This window comes from Denticeps clupeoides, chromosome 6 (genome assembly GCF_900700375.1).
Source record: "Denticeps clupeoides chromosome 6, fDenClu1.1, whole genome shotgun sequence".
NCBI classification, from domain to species: domain Eukaryota; kingdom Metazoa; phylum Chordata; class Actinopteri; order Clupeiformes; family Denticipitidae; genus Denticeps; species Denticeps clupeoides.
The window spans coordinates 134,284-154,180 of NC_041712.1; the positions used below are offsets into that span (position 1 = coordinate 134,284).

General features: G+C 44.5%; 4 protein-coding genes across 8 annotated transcripts; 1 reads left to right on the top strand and 3 right to left on the bottom strand.

The window, feature by feature from the left end:
- Nucleotides 1-911: 911 nt before the first annotated feature.
- Nucleotides 912-6,631, bottom strand: crfb12 (cytokine receptor family member B12). 3 transcript variants are annotated; one of them, XM_028983905.1, is made up of 8 exons: nucleotides 6,614-6,631; nucleotides 6,384-6,504; nucleotides 5,992-6,205; nucleotides 5,701-5,867; nucleotides 3,807-3,952; nucleotides 3,595-3,718; nucleotides 3,378-3,508; nucleotides 912-1,613 (listed from the first exon to the last, which is right to left on the bottom strand). In XM_028983905.1, exons 3-8 carry the CDS (start codon nucleotides 6,171-6,173, stop codon nucleotides 1,161-1,163), a joined length of 1,203 nt encoding a protein of 400 aa, XP_028839738.1. In that variant the 5' UTR covers nucleotides 6,174-6,205; nucleotides 6,384-6,504; nucleotides 6,614-6,631; the 3' UTR covers nucleotides 912-1,160. The 3 variants fall into 3 exon arrangements, with proteins under 3 accessions (XP_028839738.1, XP_028839737.1, XP_028839739.1); XM_028983904.1 differs by having other exon boundaries at nucleotides 5,992-6,278; XM_028983906.1 differs by lacking the exon at nucleotides 6,614-6,631 and having other exon boundaries at nucleotides 5,992-6,283.
- A 2,661-nt stretch (nucleotides 6,632-9,292) lies between these two features.
- On the bottom strand, nucleotides 9,293-13,392 carry LOC114792702 (mitochondrial import receptor subunit TOM40B). 2 transcript variants are annotated; one of them, XM_028984057.1, is made up of 10 exons: nucleotides 13,237-13,392; nucleotides 12,788-12,958; nucleotides 12,641-12,708; nucleotides 12,273-12,365; nucleotides 12,101-12,202; nucleotides 11,918-12,023; nucleotides 11,604-11,726; nucleotides 11,445-11,521; nucleotides 11,058-11,160; nucleotides 9,293-10,986 (listed from the first exon to the last, which is right to left on the bottom strand). In XM_028984057.1, the coding sequence occupies exons 2-10, from the start codon at nucleotides 12,930-12,932 to the stop codon at nucleotides 10,847-10,849; spliced, it is 957 nt and encodes a 318-aa protein (XP_028839890.1). In that variant the 5' UTR covers nucleotides 12,933-12,958; nucleotides 13,237-13,392; the 3' UTR covers nucleotides 9,293-10,846. The 2 variants fall into 2 exon arrangements, with proteins under 2 accessions (XP_028839890.1, XP_028839891.1); XM_028984058.1 differs by lacking the exon at nucleotides 12,641-12,708 and having other exon boundaries at nucleotides 10,847-10,986.
- A 9-nt stretch (nucleotides 13,393-13,401) lies between these two features.
- Nucleotides 13,402-15,317, top strand: ufc1 (ubiquitin-fold modifier conjugating enzyme 1). Of its 2 annotated transcripts, XM_028984061.1 has the most exons (6): nucleotides 13,402-13,714; nucleotides 13,794-13,861; nucleotides 14,092-14,155; nucleotides 14,255-14,331; nucleotides 14,890-14,980; nucleotides 15,064-15,317. In XM_028984061.1, exons 1-6 carry the CDS (start codon nucleotides 13,592-13,594, stop codon nucleotides 15,142-15,144), a joined length of 504 nt encoding a protein of 167 aa, XP_028839894.1. In that variant the 5' UTR covers nucleotides 13,402-13,591; the 3' UTR covers nucleotides 15,145-15,317. The 2 variants fall into 2 exon arrangements, with proteins under 2 accessions (XP_028839894.1, XP_028839893.1); XM_028984060.1 differs by having other exon boundaries at nucleotides 14,890-15,317.
- On the bottom strand, nucleotides 14,363-17,948 carry gig2p (grass carp reovirus (GCRV)-induced gene 2p). The gene is made up of 2 exons (XM_028984059.1): nucleotides 17,881-17,948; nucleotides 14,363-16,581 (listed from the first exon to the last, which is right to left on the bottom strand). The coding sequence occupies exons 1-2, from the start codon at nucleotides 17,926-17,928 to the stop codon at nucleotides 15,940-15,942; spliced, it is 690 nt and encodes a 229-aa protein (XP_028839892.1). The 5' UTR covers nucleotides 17,929-17,948; the 3' UTR covers nucleotides 14,363-15,939.
- Between the last annotated feature and the right edge of the window lie 1,949 nt (nucleotides 17,949-19,897).

Genomic DNA, 19,897 nt, shown 5'->3' on the forward strand with positions numbered 1-19,897 from the left:
ACACCTGAATGCAGTGTGATGAGAGCAGGCTAAAAAACAGCGTAATTGCTTGTAAATCAAATGGAAAAAAAATGTAAGTGATACCTCACCTGTCTAAACTATATGTTTATATTTCATCTTTAGTTGCTACCATGTCCTTTTTGTGCCAGTTGGGATGCCCCTGTGAGCTCAAGGAACATATGGTCAGCAATGTGCTGCCACACAAGCTCTCTCTCCTCCTGCGGATGGGTCTGTAGAAGTATGGAGATGTGGTCTGATTGTCCGGTGTGGGGGAAGGGTGCATCCTTGTTTGCACACTGGATGTTGGTGTAGAAAAGGCTGTTCCCTTCAGGTTGCATTGCATCATGGGATCTGTGTTGTCTTCTCGTATTGAAAAATCAATGTTCTAGTTGTGGGTTCAAATCCCGAACTGCCAAGGTGCCGGTAAGGTCCCCTTGATCAAGGTATCGTCCCCACACACTGCTCCCTGGGCACCTTTCATGGCTGCCAACTGCTCAGTAAGGGAGATGATCCAATGCAGAGGACACATTTGTGTCACTGTGTGCTGTGCTGCAGGGTTTCACAATGACAAACACTTCACGTTGACTGCTGTTGTTAGACTAGCCTGTAACAGGTCAGCCTGCTACCGAGGTTGAGAGGACACCACAAATAGGCTTACATTCTGATTTTGGGGAATATTATTTTTATGAATGACTGTGGAACAGAACTTTTAGGCAAGTTCATTTGACTAGCATGTTTGCTAAAAAGTGAGCGACTGACTGAGCAAAATATCTTTCTTTGTACTGCACAGTACTGTTAATTTAAATATGAACAATATATAGACCATAAATGTTCAATACATGTTCAATAATAATAGTGCATAAGTGTTCAGTACATTTGTGGTTTTATGTGGTATCAACGAAACATTTGTGGTTATTTTTTTCTTTAATATAAATATATTAGTCTCAAATAAAAAACACTGTGTTTAGTTAACAGAAAAATGATAAAAGATGATTTAATTTTACTGAACCAGCTTGAAGAAAAACAAATGCATTTATATAGCATATTTCCAGCACCTGTCACACCCAAATCCACTTGAATCACGCGCACTGCATCTCTCTCTGGCCAGAGCATGAATGACGTTTCTTGAGCCCATATTCGGGGCAGCACCCACACATTTCTTATAATACAAGGGGACGAGGCTCATAGTCAGTATAGAACTTTGTCTCATCCCCCACTGACCCCTCAGAATAGCTGTCCAGGTCAGGGGCCTCCATCCTACATTCCTCAACCAGTGACTGGTGGTCGCAAAAAGACAAGGATGTTAATGACTTCGCATCACTGCTCAACTCATCTTCAATATCCATTTCAATAGTGTATGTAGGAATTGGAGAAGATAAATGAACTTTGGTATTTTTCTCCAGGTTTAAGGGTACAGTCTGCTGTTCCTCGCTTCTCTGTTCCCATTCCAACTGAACATCTTGAGTCAGACTCCTTCTGTTGGTGTAGCCGTCTTCATTTTCATACCAAAGTCTGGCAACATAGTCCTTTAGTCTCAGCTGCTGTGATTCGGACACAAACAAGCATTCTTCAGTCTCAAAAACCATCACAGTAGGACGACCAGCTGTGATTTCCTGAGTGATGAAGACAGAAACAGAAATTAAAAAAAATTAAACATCACAATAGAAATTCGACAAAACGCCAGCAGGGGTCGGTGTAGAAATTTGAGAGGCGCGACAGGGGTCAGTGTAGAAATTTAAATTTCTGAGGCGTGGCAGGGATCGGTGTAGAAATTAGTGAGGTGCGGCGGGGGTCAGTGTGGAAATTTGTGAGGTGCAGCAGGGGTCTGTAGGAAATTGTACCAGAAATTTGTACCAGAATTTGTGAGGTGCGGCAGGGGTCAGTGTAGAAATTTGTGAGGTGCAGTAGGGGTCTGTAGGAAATTGTACCAGAAATTTGTACCAGAATTTGTGAGGTGCGGCAGGGGTCAGTGTGGAAATTTGTGAGGCGCGGTAGGGGTCGGTGTAGAAATTAGTGAGGTGCGGCAGGGGTCAGTGTAGAAATTTAAATTTGTGAGGCGCGGCAGGGGTCGGTGAAGAAATTTCTGAGGCGCGGCAGGGGTCAGTGTGGAAATTTGTGAGGTGCGGCGGGGGTCAGTGTGGAAATTTGTGAGGCGCGGTAGGGGTCGGTGTAGAAATTAGTGAGGTGCGGCAGGGGTCAGTGTAGAAATTTAAATTTGTGAGGCGCGGCAGGGGTCGGTGAAGAAATTTCTGAGGCGCGGCAGGGGTCAGTGTGGAAATTTGTGAGGTGCGGCGGGGGTCAGTGTGGAAATTTGTGAGGTGCGGCAGGGGTCAGTGTGGAAATTTGTGAGGCGCGGTAGGGGTCGGTGTAGAAATTAGTGAGGTGCGGCAGGGGTCAGTGTAGAAATTTAAATTTGTGAGGCGCGGCAGGGGTCGGTGAAGAAATTTCTGAGGCGCGGCAGGGGTCAGTGTGGAAATTTGTGAGGCGCGGTAGCGGTCGGTGTGGAAATTTGTGAGGCGCAGCAGGGGTCGGTGTAGAAATTTGTGAGGCGCCGGCAGGGGTCGGTGTAGAAATTTGTGAGGTGCGGCGGGGGTCAGTGTGGAAATTTGTGAGGTGCAGCAGGGGTCAGTGTAGAAATTTGTGAGGCGCAGCAGGGGTCGGTGTAGAAATTTGTGAGGCGCCGGCAGGGGTCAGTGTGGAAATTTGTGAGGCGCGGTAGGGGTCGGTGTAGAAATTAGTGAGGCGCGGCAGGGGTCGGTGTAGAAATTTGTGAGGTGTGGCAGGGGTCAGTGTAGAAATTTAAATTTGTGAGGCGCGGCAGGGGTCGGTGAAGAAATTTCTGAGGCGCGGCAGGGGTCGGTGTAGAAATTTCTGAGGCGCGGCAGGGGACGGTGAAGAAATTTCTGAGGCGCGGCAGGGGTCAGTGTGGAAATTTGTGAGGCGCAGCAGGGGTCGGTGTAGAAATTTGTGAGGCGCCGGCAGGGGTCGGTGTAGAAATTTGTGAGGTGTGGCAGGGGTCAGTGTAGAAATTTAAATTTGTGAGGTGCGGCAGGGGTCGGTGAAGAAATTTCTGAGGCGCGGCAGGGGTCAGTGTGGAAATTTGTGAGGCGCGGTAGCAGTCGGTGTAGAAATTTGTGAGGCGCGGCAGGGGTCGGTGTAGAAATTTGTGAGGCGCGGCAGGGGTCGGTGTAGAAATTTGTGAGGCGCGGCAGGGGTCGGTGTAGAAATTTGTGAGGCGCCGGCAGGGGTCGGTGTAGAAATTTGTGAGGCGCGGCAGGGGTCGGTGTAGAAATTTGTGAGGCGCCGGCAGGGGTCAGTGTGGAAATTTGTGAGGTGCGGTAGGGGTCAGTATAGAAAATTGTACCAGAAATTCGTACCAGAACAACTGGAAATACTATATTCTTGGTCCCAGGGTGCATGTAGAAAGAAACTGTGACAAGAATGAATCCAAGAAAAAGACCTAAAAGAATCACTGTGGCTGTTATAATCCCCCAATATTTGCTGTCATCTGTAGGCAGAATAATTGAGTTTATGATAACAGTAGGACAGCACGCTGCAGAGCTTCTTTTGCTGAGTACAACGTTGTGGAAATACCTGGGTGCAGATTGACACATTCTTCAGAAAAATGGGATTTACTTTGACTGAAGTAGACAGAAGCCGTGATGCAGTACTTATCAGTAGGCAGGTTGGGGAACGAGGTCGAGTCCCTGGCTAACACCTGTATCAAGAATCCCATTATTCTCATGTCCAGACTGCTTCATACTACAAATACCCACAATGCACCGCAACCAATGTCAGGCTCTCACCTCTGTCAGCTGAGTAGAACCGTCCGATGAACTGAGACGAATGTCAAACATCAGATTATGGATTATGGTTGTGAGGTTGTGGTTGACCCAGACAGTGATGTTGCTGCCCTGTGCTGAGATCTTCACTGATGGAGGGCTGAGTCGAGCTGAGAGTATAACATGTCATGACATGATGAGACACCTAGTCTTTTACATGCTGTATTCTGAGACTACATGGCTGCAGGCTCATTTCGAGGTATTTTGCGAGGAATATTAATTTGTGAGTTCATTATACATTACCTAACCCAGCCACTAGGGATGCACTACAGTTCAAAGCTCATGTAAATGGGGAGGGTTATGTAAGGAAGGGCATCTGATAAAAAAACTTTTGGCAAGTCAATATCTGGACAACCAGAGAATTTGTTTGACTAATTTGTCAGTAAAATATCCATTAAATAAACCAAGTTTCTAAAAAAAAACAGAACCCAGGCACAGAGATCTAGTACGTTTTATTTATTTATTCTGAACTGGACAAATAGACAGTGGAAATGGGTCAGGGAAGGTTCACCAGCTGTGAACCCACATCCAAGATGGGGAGTCCCACCAACACCAAAGAAGGCGAGGACCAAGGCGCGGTTGCTTAAACATAAAAACTGTTGGACAAACAAAGAAAATACTGTAAGGAACGTAGAACGAAAAGGCTCACTCACACCGGGGAACTCACACACCCCACCTACACTTGGACATCCCAGAGTCACACGTCTCCGGACTAAAACCCTCTCAAACCACACACACACCGTGATGGACATTACAACAGTAGCTATCAGAATGGCGTACACTTGGGTAATGTACATGCATGGCACGATCACGGCCATTGTTCGCTCGAGTCTGTCATTTGAAATTGTACATAATGTCAGTGTAGATGTGAGTAGGGTTAGGTTTAGGGCTATTCTTACAAAGTATGCTGATCTGTCAGAACACCGATACGGAACGCTAGTGCGGGGACTAGTCAAGAGAAATAATCCCGGTCTCATGATATGTTGATTATTTTAAATGAATTGATTTCACAAGTGTATTGTGAAATGCGTAAATAAAACAAAAGTAATCACAAAAGTAATCACTCTATACATCTATACATCTATATAACAAATGAGCACAGCTCATTTGTTGCTGCCAAAAGTTGGGCAGTGGTGGCCTAGAGGGTTCGAATCCCGATCTGCCAAGGTGCCACCGAGGTCCCCTTGATGAAGGTACCGTCCCCACACACTGCTCCCTGGGTGCCTGTCATGGCTGCCAACTGCTCACCAAAGGTGATGGGTTAAAAGCAGAGGACAAATTTCATTGTGTCACCATGTGCTGCAGTGTTTCACCATGACAATAACTTCACTTTCAACTTCAATGCAGTGACAATAAAAAAGCAAGAAAATAATATTAAACTTAGATGCTACCAAAATTCCACTCAAGCGCATGTCTGGTCACCCCACGTTGTAAAATGTGACACTATATTTCCTGCTCAAAAGACAAATGCGTTATGGGAGTTACTGTTTCAGGGTTTATGAAAATTAGATTTTTCACTCCCTCTCCCCTCACTACCCTCAAGTTCACGGGTTAACCGGAACCCGAAGCACTGATGCAGACACAGTGAAATAGGGCTTCCAGGGGTTGAAATCAGAGCTCCAGGAACCCCTGTCACCATGATCTACCATGACAGCATGACAAAATATATGCAATAAAGGTGAAACAGGACAGCCGTGATCCAAAGCCACTTCTATGCAGATCTGCAGCATGTCTGGAATGTATGCAGATTTGCTTCTGGTAAAAACATCAGTACAGGAGAATTCACTTCACATCTTACGGTCACATCTGGATTCAAGTAGTTATTAAATAAATAGTAATATGTCATTTCAATACTCACTTTCCCGAATTGGAACAAAGAACTTGGGGTCTGTCCATGCTGAGCTTTCATTTGTCCAAATTGCTCTAACCCTGGTAAAATATACCTCCTGAGGGTCATCGAGGGACAAACTGCACCTTGTGACTGGCGTATATGCGCAGCTCTCAACCTGCGTCCAGTTCCCCTGCCTTCAGCAAAAGCAATGTCAGTTCATCACCGCCAATATGAAGCTTTTCTAACGACATTATCTACATTCAAATAAAATGATTTTAGTAAAGCAACTGTCACCATATGAAGCATGAATGTACAAACCTCTTTTGTAGCTCCAGCAGGTATGTAGTGTTTTCTGGGTTCTGTGGGCTGGGTTGCCAGTGCACACTACACAGGAGGTCCAGAACCTCAACAGTCAGGTTCTCAGGAGAAGACAGAGAACCTGCAGCCTGCAGCCAACAGCTCAGGAAACAGGTCAAGCAAGAGACTCTGAGCAGGATCATGCTGTGAGCTTCAGCTCAGACCTCCAGAAGATCTGGCAGCGTGGCAGGTATTGCGATGCACCGGGTGTAGAACATTTGGAAGGAAGTGAATATCGTTGTCTTGTGCTTCACTCAAAAATAATGACAATTGGACACAGGTTGTAAACACTGGTCTAATGCTCAGTGTTTGAAGCATGAATAATAAAAAAGATAATGATGACTGAGACTCACCACAAATCAGGTTCCTTCATAGTCCTGTTCTGTAAATAGGTTCTTATCATGGTTCTCACACTGGCTGCAGAGTATATCTGACTTACAGACTTACATCATTCAGTTCAGGAAGGATCATCATCTGAACCAAAGCAATGGAAACATTTACACCTCAAACCTGTTAGCTCCTCCCAGAGAACTGGTTGGACAGGTCAGCTGAAAATTGTTTCTCTACATACCATAGAGCTCACCTTTATACCACGTAATTTACGCTGTGGTGCATTGAACAGTACTGATGACACTGAAACATATTCAAAAAATAAAGAAGAGCGTGGAATTACTTCATGATCCTTTTAATAAAGCTCTAAACATCATTTTACAGAAGTATGTATACAATCAGCTTTCTTCACAAGACTACTGCAGGCTACTGCTCTCAGAAGTTCATGGGTTTTCATTTCCAAAAGACAGGTGGTGAGACTTCATTCCAGCTGCTTGCCATGAGCTGAGAAAAAGGATTTATAGAGCGCATCCAGAAAGTATTCACAGCGTATTCCTTTTTCAGCATTTTCTTAGGTCACAGCCTAATTCCGACATGGATTAAATTCTTAAATAATGATAACGTGAGGAAAAAGTTTACTTGTGGTTTTGGCAAATTGATTAAAAACTCAGAAATCACGTGTATATAAGTATTCACACCCTTTGCTCAATACTTTGTTCATGAACCTTTAACAGCATTTACAGTCTCAAGTCTTTTTGAATATGGTGCCAAGCACAAGCTTGGCACACCAATCCTTGGCCAGTTCCACCCATTCCTCTTTGCAGCACCTCTCAAGCTCCATCAGGTTGGATGGGAAGTGTTGCCGCATTCAACTGGAATCAAGTATGGGCTCTGCCTTTTACTAAGGAGTTTAAGTCTGGCCACTCTACCATAAAGGCCTGATTGCTGCAGAGATGGTTGTCCTTCTAGAAGGTTCTCCTCTGTCCACAGAGGACTTCTGGAGCTCAGACAAGAGAGACTATCAAGTTCTTGGTCACCTCCCTGACTAAGGCCCTCCTTCAACTATCGCTCAGTTTAGGTTGCCGGCCAGCTCTAGGATGGGTCCGGGTGGTTTTAAACTTCTTCCACTTACAGATGATGGAGACCACTGTGCTCATTTGGACCTTGAAAACAGCAGACATTTTTCTGTAACCTTCTCCATATTTGTGCCTCAAGACAACTCCTTTGACTTCATGCTTGGTTTGTGTTGTGACATGAACTTTACATAGACAGGTGTGTGCCTTTCCAAATCATGTTCAATCATGTCCATTTCGGGGGAAGCCTGTTTTTTTGGGGCTAGATGACATCCACCCCAACTGGGCGGGCACCACTCAGTTATCTAAAAATCTGCCTCATAGGAATCTGACTTGCCACCACCCAGCATATACACTATGGATACTGTGTTGTCTGTACCTCACTCACCAGAAAATCCATAATAAAAAAATGCTGACACTGTGTCTGTTCCCGGGCTGGGCGGGGTGCCTGTTTCAGTAATTTATTACCCGTTACCATCATTCCTACTGAACGTACCATCATTCCTACTGCACCTCCAATAAAACAATTGAATCTGTGGATTAAGCTGATGCTATGCTGACACACAGCTGTATCTGTCAGCAATGCCAGATCAGAGGCAGCAGCTGAACAGAATAGAGAATTGTCTGAAGGACATTAGACAGTGGATGCTCACCAACTTTCTCCTGTTAAACCCTGACAAGACAGAAGCGCTTGTACTTGGGTCTCAAGTAGCCAGGCATAAGCTAGCTGACTACACAATAACCCTGGATAGCCTTTGTATCTCACCGAGTATTGAAGTGAAGGATCTAGGTGTCATCATTGATGCAGGTCTCTCATTCAATTCACAAGTAGATAATATCACTAGAATAGCATTCTTTCACCTTAGAAATATTGCAAAAATAAGAAACATCATCTCAATGCATGATGCAGAAAAGTTGGTCCATGCATTTATTACATCAAGGTTAGATTACTGCAATGCATTACTGTCTGGAGGCTCTAGTAGGTGCATGAGTAAACTCCAGCAGAATGCAGCAGCCAGAGTTCTAACTAGAACCAGGAAATTTGACCACATCACCCCAGTCTTACAATCACTGCACTGGTTACCCATCAAATTTAGGATTGACTACAAAATCCTACTTTTGATCTATAAAGGCCTAAATGGTCTCACTTTGCAGTAAATGAGTGGTCTGTTTTCTCTGGCCTTCTGTTAAAGTCCCAGACACAGTGTCAATTATTAAGTCCACTTTATCACACAGTCCCCCTGTTAGACACAGACAGTGTTAAATTCCCTTTATTTAGGCTGCCCTAGTTAGGGTACCGGGCCACTGTAGCACCAATATACCACTATTACCACATATTTCAGTATCGGTCGTACAGTGCTACTGTTTGCAGCTGTTTCTGTTTGTTCTTTCCGAGACACTGAATCAAGTGTCTTGCAAAAAAGTCCACTCACTGGTGGACTCCAGTGAGGTGACCACCGGATGAATCCTAGTCCCTAGCAATGAACTCAATGACTTATCATGAAACCGCCACAGCCACCACCACCGTAACAACTACAGCTTCAGGGATCTTCAAATGGACCTGTAGCATTATAAGGCCATGACACCAGACTAAAACCTACTCTGCACTGTCCAGGACCTCCAAACATGGACAGATGCTCTATACTGCACTTTGGACTTCTCCAACTCTACAACTGTAGGACTTTTTCTTTTCTTGAACAAATCATCACAAACCCTGCACTGACACCATTTGCAGGCTCACACTACCCTGGACGGGTGTCCCTCTCTGTATCACTCCTTCCCAAGGATTCTTTCTTTTTTTCGAGTTTTTCTTTGTGTGCAGAAGGGTCAAGTGTGGGGGGTGTTAACTGTAGGGCCTGTCAAAGCCCATTGAGACATACTGTATGTGATTATTGGCTATATAAGAAATAAATGTTGCTGTTCTTGTTGTTTTTGATGCGCTGTGAATACTTCCCAGATGCGCTGTAGGTTGTTTTTTTCCTGAGTTTCCTTCAGAAATCAGAGTGATAAACACATGGGATAAAGGGCAAGACTCAGGTCACATTCATGAAAAAAAAATCATAATAATAAATACTTCTGAACCAGCAGTGTGATCAGTGGAAGTACGAATCCACCAAACATGTTACATCATCCTTATACAGGAGCTAATATTAATCTGGACAAAAATCAGGGATTGTACAAAATCACAATGTTTTTGGACATTCCTATGAAACGTCTACCAAAACTTCGGTGAATCACACAAAAATCATGAATGAATATATTTAGGGCTGAGTTCGGTTTCCAGTTTCCAAATTTGTACAGGTTTCAGGACTTACAGTTCAAACAAGCCAATATGGCTGCTGGAAGAATTATAATACTTAAGTCTTCCTTGAAAGGTATTCCCTGTGTGACCTTTTATTAGATGCCTTATGAAGGAAATGTTAATGTGAAACTAACAATATTCCCTTTTTCATTAAGAATTTGATTCTATATACTAAAGTAGTCAGTGTCCAACTTGTATAACCCCAGCTGACTGCTCCTGCCTGTCTGTTCTGCTTCCACCCTGCAGTGTTGTATTCATGTCTCTGCCGTTCATTACATGTCCAGTCAACACTTGTCCAGTCTCTGTGCCACGCAGCCGCTTTTGGGACCTGTGACCCCTTGTCTTATTGTCTGTTTGAATAAATGCTTGGTTCCTCCGTCCACACTTGTGACAATAACTAAACACACTGTTTATAATGAAAGTGAGTACACCCCTAAATGGCCCAATTAGCCATTAGTGTTACAAGGTGTCAGGAGTGTTAAACCGTGGTTTAACGGGACGTGTCCCCCTCATTGAGCATCAGCATCATATCCATAGGTCGTCTTTTGAAAATAGACGTATTAGTGCTGCCAGTATTGCTGCAGAGGTTGAAGGGGTCAGGGACGATTCACCACATTCTGCAACAGACCAGTGTACATGGCTGTTGTCCCAGAGGGAAGAAGACAGGGGACAAAATAAGGACATTGATTTTGGAACCATGTCCTGTAGTCTGATGAGACCAAGATCAGCTTATTTGGTTCAGAGGGTGTCAAGTGTGTGTGTGGTGACACCACACCTTTCATCAGAAACATGATAAGACCACCGCCACTCTTATACAAGAGTATTAATAAAGTTTCACATCTTCAGTGTTGTTCCAAGGAAAGATAGAATTAAATATTTACAAAATGGTATGCTAAAGTCAGTCACTTTGTTCTAACCATGCTGACTTGTCTCCTTTCTGCAGGAATATTAAAAACTACTGGACTTGAACCCAGCATCTCTGTGTCTACTCTGGTCCAAATTTTCCTAACAATGGCTTTAATAAAGATCATCCACACTGAGGTGTGACCCTCACACCTGAAGTTCATGTCAAGGTCTCCAGAGTCTTTGTTGAGGCAGCAGGAGTTGGCCTTTAGCCAACATTAACTCCTAGTCCCACCTGAAGCTTGTCTCCACGGTGGTTGACAAAGGCCCCCATGATTAGTGTGGCAGGGAGGGGACACAAGCGTTTTTCGAGAACGCCGCCAATGATGCAACGACTGTCCAACATACCTACAAACAAAGTCCAAATTATTAACAAGCTACACAAACGAACAGAACATTGAAAGAACTGAACGTCCCACCTCTGAAGACCATATTGGCCTCGGGAACTTCCATCTGGTAGCCGAACGAGAATGTGGTTTCCTGTGTTCTTGTGCTAGCTTCAAACTCCACCCCTACTTGTATCTGGAACATCAGAACATTTAACAGAATCTCACAACCCCACATCTGGAAGATCACGATGCCGAAGCAGGACTGCGGTGGATTGGTAGGAACCTAGTGGTAACACACTCGCCTATGAACCAGAAGACCCAGGTTCAAATCCCACTTACTACCATTGTGTCCCTGAGCAACACACTTAACCCTGAGTGTCTCCAGGGGGGACTGTCCCTGTAAATACTGATTGTAAGTCGCTCTGGATAAGGGCGTCTGGTAAACGCTGTAAATGTAAATGAGTGGATGGGGAATACCTGCTTGTTAGCCCGGTGATAGTAGCTGGCATGCGCTCCTCCTCTGCCTGCATTCAGGGTGGCCACCCAGTTGGACCCTGATGAACATGCAGCAGAAGATACTTACAGCAGATTTGGGGCAGAGCTTTGTGGCATCTCCGGAAAAGTGAAGAGTCTGACCTGAATACTGGCCGGCGAGAGTTAGGATGCCGCCCTCCTCTGTCCGACCGCGATGGTACACCAGCTCTCCACCCAGAACCAGCTGTGAGGAGACACTCTGGAGGAAGTGTGCCACCATAATAACTGCCCCCCGGAAACAGAATGAACACGTCATGAATAATTCATTTCTGTGACTCGTTTCTGTAAATCCTTCTCTCAGCAGCCACTGTGCTTTAATTTGAGTTAATTCATCGATCTGTGATCAGTTTACAATGCCTGTAACGACCCTCATTCAGTAAGATACTAAGACTAAAACCAGGGGTTAGGGGGATCACCAGACTCGTGCAGAATATCGGGGTTGGCGATGGTAGCGGCTGCTGTGAAGTCGCTGCCTCTGTACTCCGTCTCAAACTGCCATGTAACGAACTGAGCCTGCTGGGTCTACAAGAAATGAGGGTGAGATGAGTAGAAACCCACACTGTGTCAGTTCAGAGACTCAGAAGAAGTGTTCTTCTGACCTGAAAGACAGCCTTGGCCCGAATTCGCTCGCTGAGGTGGAATAAGGAGTGGGCGTTTAGGCTGCCAGATGAGTCCATCTCTCCGATCAGCATTGGTGCACCCTGGGATGAAGTGGGTGACAGTGTCACACACTGAAAAGACTGGCTGATTGTAGGGAGCTACAATACTAACCCCCTCCTTGCTGTCGGCATCTGACTGTAAATGCTCCACATGAAAGCGGTAGCTTGATGGTGCAATGGCGCTAAGGTGAACAGTGTGACTGACCTGAAGGAGTCAAGAAATCGCATCAATCACGGACTGAGCAACCATAATGAGAATGAAATGGTACAGGGGGAAAAGTGGTATCCATCCTTTATTTCTTGCACCATGTCTCTGACTCTGTACCAAATGAGCAGTTCTTTGTGCTGCAGTGCATGCAGCTGAGATGCTTTTTGAACATTAATTGTCAGCATTCATACAATCTGCATTATGTAGCTCAATAAACTACAGATCAGATTCCATCCTATTAAGCAAACATTATTCTATACAACTATTCATACCTTGAAAAAGCTGCTGAGAGTTTTGGTTAGTAACATTTTCACACCCTCAATCTGCTGTGGAAATACGTCTAAAAGGAAAGAAATATGTCTTTAATGGGACAGAAACAGACAGTAAATACCCATGACATGTGCATACGCGCACTTTACCTTTGCAGCTACGATGCAATTCATCGAAGCTTCCAGGGTTGGGGAGGCGTCCATCTCTCCGGTCCCAGCGCGAGGGAGGTCTGTTGTGGGGAAACGGGGAGTTCTGGCGCCCTGGGCGGGATGACAAGGCCAGAACACTGCCCATGGAAATCAATTCTGATCCACCAGCCTCTGTAAGATAAACATGTCCATGTACTAGATTAGACAACAATTTGTAATAATGACAGAATTATTAACAAAATAATAATATTAAAAAATTCAAAGTTTTTGTGTGTATATATAGCATGCATTCTCTTATAGTAGTGTAACAGGAAGGGTATACATTAGCATATTATGCAGATATTAATCTCATGCAGTGCAGAAATATGAACTAGTGGAAGCTGTAGCTTAGCTGCTACACAGAGAAATATGAGGGATGTGTTCAGTGTGCATCCTCTAAACATACTTACATCGATTCGGTTTTAGTTTCAAATTAAAATAATGAATGAACATCAATAAAATGAACGTTCTCTCGCAGAGAGAAGTGAACACAAGAACACCAGAGGCTGGCAGGAGCGACTCGGTGTAACCAGATGTTCGGTCCGTGGAGGAACACAAGCGTTTCTACAGAGAAATGGGTCCGGCTGGAAACAACAGACGACGTGGCTGATGTATTACTGCCGCCACGACACAAAACGTCACAAAACCTCCACACAAAACATCCAACGCTCCAAAAATATCAGCGCCACACGATACTGTTTTACACAGTGCGGGTTTGTGGCTTTTAGTGTCGCCCCGGAGCGCTGACGTCAGCCGCGGAGAAGTATGGCGGACGAGGCGACGCGGAAGGCGGTGTCCGAGATCCCCCTGCTGAAGACCCACTCCGGGCCCCGGGATAAAGAGCTGTGGCTGCAGAGGCTGCGGGAGGAGTACCTGGCTCTGATCAAGGTGCCCGCTTCGTGGGAAAGGGGGGAACCGCGGAGATCCTGCCTTCAGGTAGTAACTGAGAAACGTTTCATGCACCCAGTATGTAGAGAACAACAAGAAGGCCGACAACGACTGGTTCCGCCTGGAGTCCAACAAGGAGGGCACAAGGTAAGCAGGACTGGTTTATTCCGAGCAAGTGATGGTGCTGAAGAAGGCTGTGTGAGGACCAGGCCCGATCATGGATGAAATGGCATTGTCACACAGCAACTCTCCTATTACTTTCAGAATTTGATAATGCTGTGATTGTAGAGAAATAGCAGACATTCTCCGCTTCTTCATGCATCTGTCTGTGTATTGTTCCATTTACTGAGCGCTCTTTGTTAATTTTTTTGTCCAAGGTGGTTCGGGAAATGCTGGTACATACATGAACTGCTCAAGTACGAGTTCGACGTGGAATTTGATGTGAGTCCGTCGGCTGTTTGATACGTAATAATTTTGTGTGTGTACATACATACATACATATAATCACATCCAAATGTATTTATATTCTTTAACATTTAGATTCCAATTACATACCCAGCCACTGCACCCGAGGTGGCCATACCTGAACTAGATGGGAAGACCGCAAAAATGTACAGGTAAAGTTCCTAGGGCTGCACATATCAAATATTCCATCAAACTAGTATTTTATTCAGAATTACATACTTTTGGTAATTGCAGCAGGAAAGATTTTAAAAGGCTAAATATGATCTCTAATTCAACTCATGACCAGTTATGCCAAAAAAAGTGTAATATATGTACAGTATTTCATATGTAATATACAAATAACAACAGCTCTTTTAACAGACCCTTACAGAATATACTGTCACCTTTCAAGTCTGTCTAACCTATAAAACATCAGTTCTTCTACCGAATGTCCATGTTGTTGTCTACCTATAAGAAATGTTGCTGACATGACATTTTGACATGAACTGGGTATTAATTTTCAGTTGAGTGATGTGACGAATTGTTTAATCTCAAACACGTTCTACTAATATTATGGTTTCAAATGATTGGTACAATATTGTCTGTGTAATATGTATTCCCTGTATCATCAGTGCCACACATGTGCGAGGGAACAACCTGATTATGGCTGAGTGGGTGTGTCAGACTCAAAGTTTCATGACTTTTTGTCTGGGTTCTTTTTGCCTTGAAAGGGGCGGCAAGATATGTCTGACTGACCACTTCAAGCCACTGTGGGCCAGAAATGTGCCAAAATTTGGACTGGCTCACCTAATGGCACTAGGTGTATGTATTTTTGTTAATCCTGTAAAACAGAGAATTGATTTAGGACCTTTTGACACATTTTTACCAGATTTTTGCTTCCTCAGCTTGGACCCTGGCTGGCAGTAGAAGTACCAGACCTTATTTCTAAAGGCCTCATCGAGCATAAAGAACATCAGAAGAGCTGAGAAGTGTCTCAATCTCACCAAAAAGTTGTATAGCCCTCCTGTACTCATGTCATGTCCTGAAATGCAGAATAATTCAATAATTTGCTGTACGTGGGACCATGAAAAATTATATTGTGTATATTACTTCAGTGTTGTGGGCTACAAAAAATAATAAAATGTCATTGTCTAAAGTAGATCATTAGGCTTTGTGGATTATTAAAAGCCATCATTAACATTTCAGTACATTTACAGCATCTATCAGATGCCCTTATCCAGAGCGAGTTACAAGGGACAGTCCCCCCTGGAGACACTCAGGGTTAAGTGTCTTGCTCCTGGACATGATGGTAGTAAGTGGGATTTGAACCTGGGTCTTCTGGTTCATAGGCTACTACCACCCTATGGCATGGCTATGGTATGCATTTGAAAAAACTTAAAATGAAGGAACTTTGGTTGTACTCGTTATGCTCTCTTATGAATGAATAAAATGACCTTAGAAATTAAATATAAATCATTATTCTTGCAAATGCTCTTAATCACTCATTCATGCATGGCAGTGGCCAAATTGTTGCTTCTTTCTCAGATCTTATTTTCAGCATATTTGATTCATGATGTTCATTTCTCACATGATGAGGGGTATGAACCCTCAGCAACACTATGCACCTTGCAACATTTTCAGTATTGAACATTGAAATTACTATTCACATTCAAAGGAATTTCTGCCTGATTTCCTAGTTACCTGAGATGGTTAAATATTAAAAAGAAGGCCTGGCCGCAACATAAAATGTTTGGTTTCATCCCTGTTTGTTTCCTGCTGATTTAAAACTTGTTCTGACAGACATGCTCGGTCATAAATGTGCAGATGTTGGCTCCACAGCCCCAGCAGGACTGCACCGCGTGCCCCGGGACGTTTCTCCTCCTGCATGCAGGACAGTGTTTCTGGCTGGAGGCACCTCTCCCTTGTTGCTGGCTTATCAGATGCTGGAGCTCGGCTGAAACGGTGCTGTTTGGTGCAGCTATGACGTTGGTGACCTTGATCCGATTGGGGTCCCAGATGCAGTCCTCCTCCAGTCCACTGGGCACCGCTTTCATTCCACAGTTGGGCGGAACCCAGGCCGTGTCATAGCCCTGGCTGTGCCAGCTCTTCTGCATGGGATGATTATCGATATCAATGCGCTTAATCTTGCCACAGTCAACTCTGAGCTGGAGCACCACTCTATCAGAGTCCAGCGAGTTCAGAGGGTATCTCCGGGCCTTCTTCTGGTCACGGCTCACATAAACACCCGGACCCAGCATGCCATCAGCAGACTGCTGGAATCCATTCTGGATGATGGAGCGGGCAGTTTCCACTCTCGTCCCGTGATACATGGTGTATGTTCGGCCGAATTTGGGCTCCTGCTCTGCCCCAAGATGGAAATCATCGTACTCCACCTCCCAGCCGAAGAACAAGATCGCAGACATCTACACACAAATCCATCCGCAAAAGAAAAGCAGGCATTTACATTCATCTAGTTTCTGAATAAGAAAATAGGATCTACAGCCACTATGTTTGAGTGTTACATTAAACAAAATGTATATCCTGGCATAAGGTGAAAGGTTAGTTAACAAGTTTTTAATGGGCCAAATAAGAAACCTTAAATAAAATATTGCCCATACAGGCATTAAAACACTTCATTAAGTGTTTCATTAACTCATACTTCATTAAGTGTTTTAATGCCTGTATGGGGGTCATGTTTAGTGTTGAATGTTGGCTATAAGTGTGTTTGTCAAACTGAAGCTAAAACCACTGCTATCCCAAAAACTCCTCTTCTCTTTTCCTAAATCTCTGCATGTCTAATTGACATCTCATCTTGGATGGCAGCCCATCACCTCAAACTCAATCCCACCAAAACTGAACTAATTTTCATTCCAGCAGATTCTTCACCACATCAGGATCTTGCTATTTACCTGGACAACTCACAGCTCTCTCCTTCTACAACAGCCCGCAACCTTGGCGTAACAATAGACAACCAACTCTCCTTCTCGACTCATAATTTCTCTACAATGGTTCTGGTTCAGTCCTTAGTAATCTCATGACTACTGCAACTCCCTTGTAGTTGGTCTACCTCTATGTACCATCCGACCTCTACAACTCATACAAAATGCAGCAGCACGACTGATCTTCAACCTCCCCAAGTTCTCCCACACCACCCCTCTACTACGTTCCCTCCACCGGCTCCCAGTAGCTGCACACATCAGGTTCAAAATACTGATGCTGGCCTACAAAGCCAAACATGGAGTAGCACCATCCTACCTCACAGCCCTTATTACACCTTGCACTGCACCTTGTGCGAGCCTCCAGTACTGCTCGCCTGGTCCCTCCATCTCTAAAAGGAAGACGCTCATCTAGACTCTTCTCAGTCTTGGCCCCTCGGTGGTGGAATGAACTTCCCCTCGAGGTCAGAACAGCTCAGTCACTGAGCACCTTCAAACGACAGCTCAAGACCTTCCTCTTAAGAGAATATTTAGATGAACTTGTAACCTTCTTATTGTCTGAATTCTGTATAGAAACTACAACAGAGTGAATAAAAAGATTGTATTCATAGTTTGAGTCCGAGTGAACTAGAACTGATAACTTCACTGATGGTAACATGAAAGCACGTTGTAAGTCTGCCAAATGCACAAATGTAAATGTAAAATAAAAATTTTATGAAATAAACATAAACATTACAATCCTCAAAAATAATAATAATAAATTACATTTTATATGCTCTTACTTACTGTTAGTAGGACCGTAGAAGGTGAAACTGCTTTATAAAATCGTCTCATAAAAAGTTTCACTTTCACTTCTGCTCTGTACATATTTCATTCTGAATAGAATTTCAAACCAGCAGCTTGAACATGTTTTTTTTTTAATGTTCTGCATTAATTTATTAATACAACTTTCCAGAAATTCCTGGTATGTGTTTATATTTTTAGGTAAGTGTGAAAATTCTGAGTTGCTTATTGTGGCAGCGATTTTGATAAAGGAACGTATCCTTTTAAAGGTTCGAAATCTGACGTCTAGCGACCAAATTAAACCATGACGTCATTTCCGGGACGGGCGCCAAGTTCAGGCAGAACCTGAAAGTGAAGTGCCCAGGTTACACTTTGGGACATTTGAGGAGTAATTTAAATATTTGAACATTTTACGTAATTGCAGTGTTGTTTTATTATTTTGTTGAGTTTCAGCAGCAAAGTGGAAGATGCGGTGACGTAATGGTGACAGTGCCGTGACGTCATCGGTCAGCGCCATGTCCGCCCTGCTTGTGGGCGAAGGTAACTTCTCGTTCGCGGCGGCCCTGTGCGAGCGGACCGCGGCGGCCGTCACCGCCACCTGCTTGGGGACAGAGGAGGTGGCGCTGCGACATGGCGGCGCCGAGCGGAACTTGCAGCACCTCCGAGCCCGAGGTGTATATTGTGCGCCACACGTGTGTGTTTTGTAGTAGAGTACACGTACACGTACACGTACACGCTATAGTTCAAGCTGTATCGTATCTGCTGCTTTCTCCAGGGTCACAGGTGCTGTTCCAAGTGGACTGTAGATGTCTTCACGACCACGATGCCCTCAAAAATCAACGTTTTGATTGCATCATTTTTAATTTTCCACACTCTGGTCGCAAAAGTGGAGTGAAGAAGAACCGCGACCTTTTGGCCCAGTTTTTCTCCAGGTTTGTGTTTCTGAAGTGTTGCATGTATTTAATCATATGATAAAATGACATGATATACAATTATCGTGTACTTTAAGGTGGTAGTAACCTAGTGGCTAACACAGTCCCACTTACTACTATAGTGTCCCTGAGAAAGACACTTAACCCTGAGTGTCTCCAGGGGGGACTGTCCCTGTAACCCCCTGTCCCTTGTAAGTCGCTCTGGATAAGGACATCTGGTAAATGCTGTAAATGTAAAAATGGGTATAATAATCATCAGAATTGTACATGATGAACCACCATGAGAAGTATTAACTGTGCTCTTATCTTAGTTGTGTGCAGGTCTTAAAGGACGAAGGAAAAGTTCATGTGGCCTTGTGCAATGGACAAGGTGGGACTCCGCTCGACCATCCAGTGAGAGAGTGGCATAACAGTTGGCAGGTTGTTTCCATGGCAGCAGAGGCTGGCTTTGTTCTGACCGAGATCTCTCCTTTCAATCTGGAGAAATGTCCAGGCTACACATCAACAGGCTACAGGTACTCCTGCAACCAGCCTGGTGTTCTCCCTGTGACATGCATGGTTCTAGAAATGTGTTGTGTGCAGGAGTCAAGATAAAGGCTTCCATGTGGAAGGTGCTCTCACCCACATCTTCATGCGGAGTTACCCGTACAGCATGCCAGGGACGTTGAAAGTGGAAGCCACTCTGGGGAAGGCCACTGTTGAGTTTGAGCTTCCAGAAGAACTTAGTGAATATGTGAATAGGTAAGTTGAACCCTCCAGTGCTCAGTGCTGATGCTCCACTCGGACCTGTCACCCTGTTCAGATTACTGAGAGGTCTGTAAGGCGAGTTGTATAATGGTGTACATGTCTTTTTAGGGCCTTTTTAGATGCACAGTCACACCACCCAGTAAAAACGGTGCACGATCTGCTGATGAGAGAGCTGAAGTCATCATGGCCTGTGTTTCCATTCACCCAAGATCTTCCAGAGTTGGTCTGCTGCACTCCAGAAGAGCTTAATGCCTGTCAGCCTGAAGTTTCAAGTACGACTGTGTTTTGGATAAGACCCACCGAAGCCGGGAAGGAGTCCTGCTGCCGGTGCGCGCTGCGAC